The sequence below is a fragment of the Trametes versicolor genome, assembly GCF_000271585.1.
Source record: "Trametes versicolor FP-101664 SS1 unplaced genomic scaffold TRAVEscaffold_16, whole genome shotgun sequence".
Classification (NCBI taxonomy): domain Eukaryota; kingdom Fungi; phylum Basidiomycota; class Agaricomycetes; order Polyporales; family Polyporaceae; genus Trametes; species Trametes versicolor.
This window is the reverse complement of record NW_007360336.1, coordinates 711,508-720,301: the sequence shown is the minus strand read 5'-3', so window position 1 is coordinate 720,301 and position 8,794 is coordinate 711,508. Positions and strand designations below refer to the sequence as shown.

The window sequence follows — 8,794 nt, the reverse complement described above, 5'->3', positions numbered from 1 at the left end:
CCCTAACCCTAACCCTAACCCTAACCCTAACCCTAACCCTAACCCTAACCCTAACCCTAACCCTAACCCTAACCCTAACCCTAACCCTAACCCTAACCCTAACCCTAAGTGTCTTGGGAGATCGGGAGTCTTGCGCCGGTGAGGAGGATGGGCGGACTGAGAGCGCTAGCGTATGTATGTCCTTGTATGAGGCTGCCCGCGTTGGATGTGTCGCCCAGCACAGCCGCGCACGGGGACGGGCACGAGCACGATCGGCTGCGTGTGCCGGTAGCTAGTGCCGGTGTTGAATGTGCAAATACTCGGCGGGAGGATCCGATAGGCGTGAGTAGTGAGCGTGCTGGTCTTGACGAGGACGTCGAGCTGAGCGACGTCTTGGAACTCGTCTCCTCGCCCTCCTGCGCAGAGGCCGGTACTTCGCCGCGAATCTTCACAGTGTTGACGCGCGAGTCCACCATCATCGGCGCGTCCGAGCGCGTCGATGATGTCAACATGCAAGCCTCGGTCGGCGTTGGTGACGACGTGGACGTGCCAGAGATAGCTTTGTCGGTGCTCCCAGAAAACAACTTGCTTCTGCGTGGGCGCTGAGCCGTGAACAGGGACTCAATCTGTTTGTAAGCTGTTGGAAGATCCTCTCAGTCTCTACTGCCACCACCCACGTGCGGTGGTCTGGGCGTGCGTGCTCATTCATCGACTTCGGTGCCCCACACAGCACGTTGTCCTTGCGAATGAATCCTGGATCGTGGTAAGCTTCGACCCGCTGACTCGCGCTGCGGCGTGACTTACGCTTGACGAAACGCGCGAAGTGCGAGTTGTACATCATGGCGAAAAAAGTGAGTTTGTGCCGAACAAGATGAGCGGCGAAGGAGGAGAGGTGTGTACCATCGATGGCCTCTGTCGAGCCGACTTGTCTCTGCAGTCCGCTCCTCCTTTTGAGCACCGCGCCCCGAGGCACGGCCGTTGCATCGAGCCCGTCGCCGCTGCGAAACCGTCGGGCATCGGGCGGTCGATTCGCACACGCACGTCGTGCGTAGCGGGAGGGAACGCACGTAATGCTTTCCCGGAAGGCGTCGGAGGAGATGCGGCGCGGAGGATCGCGCATGAGGGCGGGAATTTGCGATTTGGGATCTTGTATTTCCGCCGCCAGTGTTCATCTGCCCATGATATTGTGCATACAGACGAAAACATATTTGACTTGTACGATTCCGGAGCTCCCGCAGCATATGCACAATGGTGTGAGGGAGCGGCCGTGGCGGTCATGACGCCGTGCGGGGCTGCAGGAGATGGCGGGGGCGAGGTCTTGCCGTGCGGCGTCCCCGACAACCGACAACCGACGACGCGGTATGACATCCATCGGAGTTCACCCTCAGCGCCGTCTTGTGCGGGCGGCCGGGGTACCAGCAGCAGGGCGCACACGTCAACGGAGTTTGGAGGCAGGGAACACCTGCCTCGGTCCTCAGTACAAGCTACAAACTTGCATCGGATCGGACACAACGGGCGGGAAGTAGTACATACCGTCGACATGTGCTCGTGACGAACGTTGTCCCGCATTTGCGAGATGTGCCCGTGGAGAGGGAGGTTGGCAATGAGGCGGTGACTTCGAGGTGTGAAATATCGAGCCCCTGAACGAAAACGGGTAGGCACGCTCTCGCTCTCGGCAGAGGTGTGTGCTCACTGCCACTTTGCAGAGTCCGCGCGCCCCACGCGCAAGGACACGTACCAGGCGGTCCTACAAGCTCCCCAAGTCCTCGCACTCGTCTTCTGGACGTCTCGGACCGCTGGCTTGTAAGTACGCCCTTCTTCCAGCCTCACACCTCCGTATGCCAACCAATTCACGCATCGGAGCATGCTGGCTGCATGTCTGGCATGTGCGTCCCATCCGTCGTCGTATGCCGTGGCCGTCCACACCGCCCGTGCGCATCGCGAGTCTTGGGCGGTGGCCCGCCCCCGAGGCGCGTTTTTGAGCGGCTGCCTCGATCGCCGCCATTCCTTGGGAGACCCGAAGACAGGGTGTGCTCACTTTCAATCCGTGGCGGCTTCGCAGCGGGTCGGTAAGCACGTTGCGCTTCTGGCGCGTGCGTCGGCGCGTCCCGCGCGATGGGCGCGTGTGTCCCGGGCTGCGAGCCCCGTTTCTGGGCTCGAATGGACGTCAGTATTGAATCTCGTATTAATAGCGCACGTGCAAACACACCCGTCGACAAGATGCCCAAGAGGGTGGAGAGCGCGCGCTTACACGGGTGTGGGAGCTGCCTCAATTGAGCGAGTGGGGGCGCCCGGGGCTATGGGCTGTAGATGTCAAGAAAGCAGGGGTGGATGCGCAGGGCGTGCCGGCGCGCTAAAGAGGGAGTAGGGTCGAGTGCGAGGACGCTCGCAGGGCATCGTAATGGTCGGGAGATCGTGGGTGCTCTCACTCCGTCCGAGATGTGGTCGAGAGAGCGGTCGAGGGCGGGAGACGGCGTCTATCGCGCCCGAGGACGGTCGCAGGGGTGCAGAGTGGAGGGCAAGCGAAATGGGCGACGGAGACAGGACGCGCGCAGAAGGTGCGATGAGGACATCCAAGGTGGGCCGGTGACTGTGTGTCGCCCCGAACGGCGAGCAAGGTCGTGGCGTGTACATGCATGCCCAACGTCTCGAAGAAGGGCAGCAGAAACCAGTGGAAAATGTTGTCCAGCTGAGCGGGCTTCTGAGGAGAAGGCTAGGAGTCAGTGGTTAAGCTCGTGCGGCTGGCCAAGCTACTGGCAGGGGACGTGGGGCGATCTGAGCTCCGGGGGGCCGATGCCGACACGATGCACGACGTCCGCTGCCAGTAGGAGCGTACTCACCCAAGTAATTGGACGCAACAGCCTTCGTGTGCGGCATTGCGAGGGAGGGTTGGACGGGGGTTGGCGGTGGCACGGTCAGAGGACGGGGTGAGCGGCAACGCGGCTGACGCCCGCCTTAAACACGGCCCATCACAGGCTCGTGACATCCGTGACGTGCTACCGGCGGCCGGCGAATATGACGGAGGTAGAGCCCAAGGTAAGTATACTGACTGGGAGCGCATCATGTCCGCCCGCTTACCGGCCACCGCGCGCATGGGCACAGCTCTCAGTACGACCTACAGTGGTCCGCAGAGGTACGCCCGCTGCACACCCGGAGAACGCTTTTTCTGCATGTGCTTACACCGCCGCCGTGTCGCGCTAGCTGCTCCCTCTCAAGTACGAAGCCTATCCGACAATGCACGACATCGACGCGGATGGAGGCCGCAGGCTCCTCATCTCCGCCCGACCAGTCTCTACTGGCCTCGACTGCCCGGTATCTCGCGGCTATCTTGGAGTGCTTTGCCCCGGTTCCGCCGAGCTGGACTTCAAGATACATCAGCAGCGAGCTGTATAAGGACCAGAACTGAGGTACGTACCTCATATGACGCGCCCAGCGAGGGCTGGCACGACGCCGACACGTTTTCAGCTACACGGGAGAGAGCCGGACCAGCCTTCACCACCGGACTTGCAGACGAGAGCGGGTGTATGGGCGTGGGCCACGACGCGCTGAGACGTGCCGCGGACTAACCTCCGTGCTCGTGGACGCTCTCATGGTGCGACAAGGCACAGCCGCGGCAGGCGACCCGAACGGCGTGACGCGCGCTCTACGATACTGTACGACCTCTGACTCCCCATGTACGTCTTTTCGGCGCCCCAGCCATCCTTCTCGCGGCCCGAGGCCAGACTTTGCTAGCACAGCCAGTGCCAGGGCCCCCGAGTCTCCCGATCGCGATTTCGCGATTTCGGGAGTTCGCGGCCGGCCATAGTCACGGTACGTAAACGACGAAAGGCCGCGAGATACGTACGCTGACAGCTATGGACGTCCAAAGCTTCCCCGTTGCCAAATCCAGACACGGAACAATCGCCAATATGAATGCCTCCGCAGTGTTTGTAGTGTCAACATGCGGGCCTAAGGACGGGGTTCACATGGTCAGTGTTCGGCACGCCTCGACGAAGCTTGAGAATCGGCGAAGTCACTACTTCACATCCAGACCACCAATATGAACACCATCATCATCACACGCTCACCATGCACACCAGACTTCTCGGGAGGGCGTGTTCCGGGTGTCCAGGAATGCAGCTTAGCTAATGGAATATAGGCGCGTCGTGCGGATCGGTTTCCCCGCTGAGCTTCACGGTAGCAGGGAGGCTGCCAATACACCACGATTTTGCAGCGTCAATTAATCTTTGAGCTTCCAAATCATCCACAATACAGGTAAGTATAGTCGGCCGCTCCCGATCGTGTCGGGCATGGTATGTCGGAATCGCACATAAAGCTGCGAACACTTCGATTGACAACACATCGACCCCTGCTTGCCCACCATGAACACCACTACCACGGCAGCACCCACCTTCCTTGACCACCGCCAGCTCTAGTTCCTCGCCACCCACTCGCCGATCTACTACACCCCTCACGAGTCGGTCATCTCCGGCATCCCGGACCACGTCCTCGTGCTCGCGGCACCCGTTATCATCTACTGGGTCCTCAGCACCTGGTTCCACGTCCTCGACACAGCCGGCTGGAAATGGCCCGCGAAGTATCGCATTCACGAGAGCGCGGAGGTGATGTCGAAGAACCTCGCCACACGCGGCCAGGTCCTTCGTGAGGTCATCCTCCAGCAGCTCATCCAGACCGGTATGGGCCTCGTCTGGATGGAGCAGGCTCCTGCGGGCGCCGCCGTCGACCACGTCGCGGCCATGCTCCGCCTCGCAGGCCCGATGGCGTCTGTTGTGAACTGGGTTCTCGGCCCCAATCTCGGCGGGCAACTGCTCGCGACGCGCGGCGCGGTCGGCCTCTACACCCTCTACTGGTGGGCGATCCCCCTCGGACAGCTCCTCATCGGCATGTACGTACCTGCGTTTCTCTTGCTTCTTCGTCGATCCCAACTGACACTTCGTGCTTCTGCAGCTTCGTGATCGACTCGTGGCAGTACTTCCTGCACCGCGCACTCCACATGAACACTGCCTGTACAAGACGTTCCACGCGCAACACCACCGGCTGTACGTGCCGTACGCGTACGGGACGCTCTACAACCACCCCGTCGAAGGCTTCCTGATGGACACGCTCGGGGCGCTCGTTGCGGAGCGCGCGGCGCAGCTCACAATGTGCGAGGCAACGCTGCTGTTCGTTGTCGCGACGGCGAAGGCGGTCAACGTCCACTGCGGGTACAACCTGCCCTGGGACCCGCTCCAGATCTTCACCGCGAACAACGCGGACTACCACGACATCCACCACCAGGTGCGTGTGCACGCCCGGGAGGCAGTGCCTGCGCGCGCGATCGCTGACGCTGCTTTTAACAGGCCATCGGCATCAAGTCGAACTTCGCGCAGCCGTTTTCAATCCACTGGGACACGCTTCTCGGCACGCACATGTCGCGAAAGGATATCGAGCGCCGCAAGCAGGAGCAGAAGGAGAAGCTCAGCAAGGTCGAGTAGACGACCCTGGGCCCTTGCTAGAAGATATGTACCGCCTACTATCATACTTACTCTTTGTACCGTGTACCGTACTCTCTTCGCCGCTCACTTATATGTTTCGTCTCTAAGTTATCACTTTACTTCTAGCATAGCTTCGTGTAGTAATTAGTACTATCAAATCGAACGGCGCTGAGTCGCCACGGTCTTATCTAGTTGCCGCTTTTCCTTCCCCTATGGAACATCATGTTTACGTCAGAAGGTCCGAAGTACAAGGCGAAGTTCTGGTACTGTCTGATAATATGTCGAGGGAGATGCGAGCCTTCTCGCCAAGGCTTCCATCATGCCGAAGTGGCTCAGAAATCCGTTCGCGGGCTAAAGGGAGACTCTGGCTATGCCGCGCGAGAGACGTATGTAGCGTTCATGCATAAGCTCGCCAGAAGCCTGAACGCAAGCGAGTATTTGGAATAGATGCATGAGCGTAGGCCGCTCAGCGAGGCCAGTACATATTCCATATATATGTGAGATATACATGCATGCGAAATTCGTGATACAACAAGCACCTGGGCCACTTCGACGACTCTCGACAGGCACAAGTACTACAGTACAGTACAGCATCAAAAGAGACCTACCTATGTCAACACATCAAAACACGCAAGGCTTAGCAAGCACTCGCAACCCCGCGGCCTTCAAAACGCCATCATCGGCGCGCCGCCGTCAGCGAACAGCTGCTTTGTCCGCAGCCGCTCCATCCCGACCACAACACATCCCCCAGGCACGACCGTCGTCGGCGTCTCCCAGTCGCGCATCGTCACCTTCGCGCGGCACACGAACGTGCGGTGCTCCGCGCGCGCAAACAACCTCAGTGGGACGGGCACCCAGAAGCGCACGGTCCACGTGCAGGGCCCGTCGGGGTTGTCGCTGGGCTGTAGTTGAGGCGCGTACTCGAGCGCGATGCCGCGCGAGGGGTCGAGCGTCGGTGTGCCGGAAATTGGAGATGTCGAGAAGGTGGAGGGGAGGCGCGTCCCGCTGTAGCTCGTCTGCCACTCGTGTGTGGAGAATGGTGGTGTGGACGAGGAGGTGAACGGCGTGGGGTCGAAGGTGACGGGGTCTTCGCGCGGCTCGTCGGCGGTGTGGAATTGGATGGTGACGTCGTGGATGAGGTGGCGGGGGTAGAAGTACGACGGGGGCTTCGTGTCGTGGATCTCGAGCGTGCCTTGCCACGCGTAGATATCGCTGTAGTTCGGAAAGATCAGTAAGTACGTTACGCGCGATGAGCAGGATAATTGATATACATACGTCTCTTTACCGTCCCAGAGTGTCGTGTGGCGTGCGTTGGGGACAAGATCGACCGAGAAGCGGTCGCGCACGGCCCTCGAGCCCGAGACGGTAGGCAGTACTGCTCGCTTCTTCGTAGATCGTCCGCGCTCCTGCTCACGCTCAACCCTGTCGCACGCACTCTGAGCTTGTTGTAGCTGCGTCTTCTCGCGCGCGCTCCTCTCCTGCTCCCGCTCGGCCGAGTCACGCGCGATCTCCTTCAAGACGTCCTCGAGGATGCCGCTTGCGCCGATTCCGTTCTCCTTCTCCCGCGCGGCGCCGGAGCCCTCCCGCTGCTTGTTCGCGCCGGTCGCGCCAGGTAGACGGAACGGCTTGAGCGTGGCTTCGGGCGTCGGAGGCGCCTGGCGCGCGAGCACGTAGCGGAACTGCGAGCACGAGCGCGCGTCAGCTTTGTGGTTGCCCGCGACAGCGGCGCGTGCGTTGATCGCGCTGGTGCTGACGACGGGTGGAACTGGGAGCGACTTGCGCGTGCGCCGGGGCGCAGGGGCAAGAGTGAACACCGGCTCAGACTTGCGCCGAGGGCTGTTCGGGCGCGACTTCGGCTGAGGGCTGCTGGGGCGCGAGTAGGGGGGCGACGGCGGGTTGTCGAGGCTGGAGAAGAGGAGCTCGGTGGGAGCGTCGAAGCCTTCGATCTCGATCGCGAGGTCTAACCAATGGTCGGTGTCGGGGATGTGGCGCAGCGTGGGCGCCCGCTTGAGGGTCATCTTCTCCTGCTTTGCGAACGTTACTGTCTTCTTCGTTCCGGAGGGTTTAGGGATGTCGCGGTTGCATGCACTCGTAGTGGCGCGAGCCGTCGGCCAGGTGGATGGTGTATAAGAAGTAGCACCGGATACAATAGCTCGCGCAAGAGGCCTGTCCCTCGCTCCGTCCTGAAAAAGCGCAAAAGAAGAGGGAGGCGCGGAGGCACCGCGATTGTGCCCACTGCTTGTCTTGAGCGCCGCTTTGGCACGCGTGTGGCTAAAGCGCGCAGACAAAAGGCCCTTGCTTGTCCGCGTTTCAGGCTCGACGGCGGGCTTCTTCAATGCACTCTTGAGCGGTGGCACCGGCTGGGATGGGCGCACAGTGTGAGTGGACGCGTCCGAGTCCAGTCGTGGGCGAGAAGACGCGCGGGGGCCGTCGTGGTGTCTGTCGTCGCGCGTGGGTCGGTCGTCGCTATCGTCGTTCTCGTCGCCGGACGCTTCCGCGTAGTTGCGCTTCCGCCGGGCGGATGACGTGTGGGCGTGTGTGGGTACGCGTGTGGACGAGGCGTTCCGCTCGAGTGGCTGAGGGCGCGAGATGACCGGGCGCTGGGCCTGAGCTGGGTGCGCCGTGTCCGACTTGGGTTTCGACGACGCGAAGAGGCTGAGGAGCTTGCCGCTGACGGAGGTCCGGCGGCGGCGAGCGATGGGGTCGGGGTTCCTTGGGTATGGACTAGGGTACGCCGAGAGTGCGGAGACTTGAGATGGTGACATCGTAGCAGGCATTGCGTCCGAGCGACAGTGGTTGCTTCGAATATGAATGCCGCACGCTCAATACCTGTGAAAGGTGCTCTTGGTCCTTGTTCGCGGTAGAAAGGAAGCGTTTGGGGGCTACAGAACGCTCGACGATGAGGCTTTTGTAGCTTTACACCTTGCCTCGGTTAGAGGCGGGAGGTCGGGTGGCGTGGTGGCTAAGAGACAAAGGCGGATGTACGCCACCGCCGCTCGATACGGCGCACAATGGGGACTGGTCCGAGCGCTACCGAGCGCGAGTCGCGTCGCTACGCAAGCCGCTGATGCGTAGACACGGTGCTTGTGTGCGTGGAGGAGCGTATAACATTTGGGTACATGCGCCGAGGTCGTAGCTCTTCTCGGTCAAGGTGAGTGGCGCGGAGAACACTTCGTCGACAACGCACACACCTTCGACTTTCAGAACAACACGCATAGCAACCTACGAGATCGGTTGTGCTAATGTTTTCCCGCGTGCGGGGTGAGCGCGGCGTTTCGCTGAGGTGCGTCGAGATACGTCAACGAGACTCGTTCTGCGTAGGGGATATTACTTACCACCGC

General features: G+C 61.0%; 2 protein-coding genes across 2 annotated transcripts; one reads left to right on the top strand and one right to left on the bottom strand.

The window, feature by feature from the left end:
- Positions 1-186: 186 nt before the first annotated feature.
- On the top strand, positions 187-5,453 carry TRAVEDRAFT_75620 (uncharacterized protein; the record flags this gene model as incomplete). The annotated part of the gene is made up of 8 exons (XM_008047241.1): positions 187-574; positions 1,686-1,782; positions 2,955-3,015; positions 3,089-3,112; positions 3,181-3,291; positions 4,395-4,868; positions 4,927-5,256; positions 5,319-5,453. The coding sequence occupies 8 exons, from the start codon at positions 187-189 to the stop codon at positions 5,451-5,453; spliced, it is 1,620 nt and encodes a 539-aa protein (XP_008045432.1).
- Positions 5,454-6,118: 665 nt separating this feature from the next.
- Positions 6,119-8,230, bottom strand: TRAVEDRAFT_54321 (uncharacterized protein; the record flags this gene model as incomplete). The annotated part of the gene is made up of 2 exons (XM_008047240.1): positions 6,119-6,665; positions 6,729-8,230. 2 exons carry the CDS (start codon positions 8,228-8,230, stop codon positions 6,119-6,121), a joined length of 2,049 nt encoding a protein of 682 aa, XP_008045431.1.
- Positions 8,231-8,794: the final 564 nt, after the last annotated feature.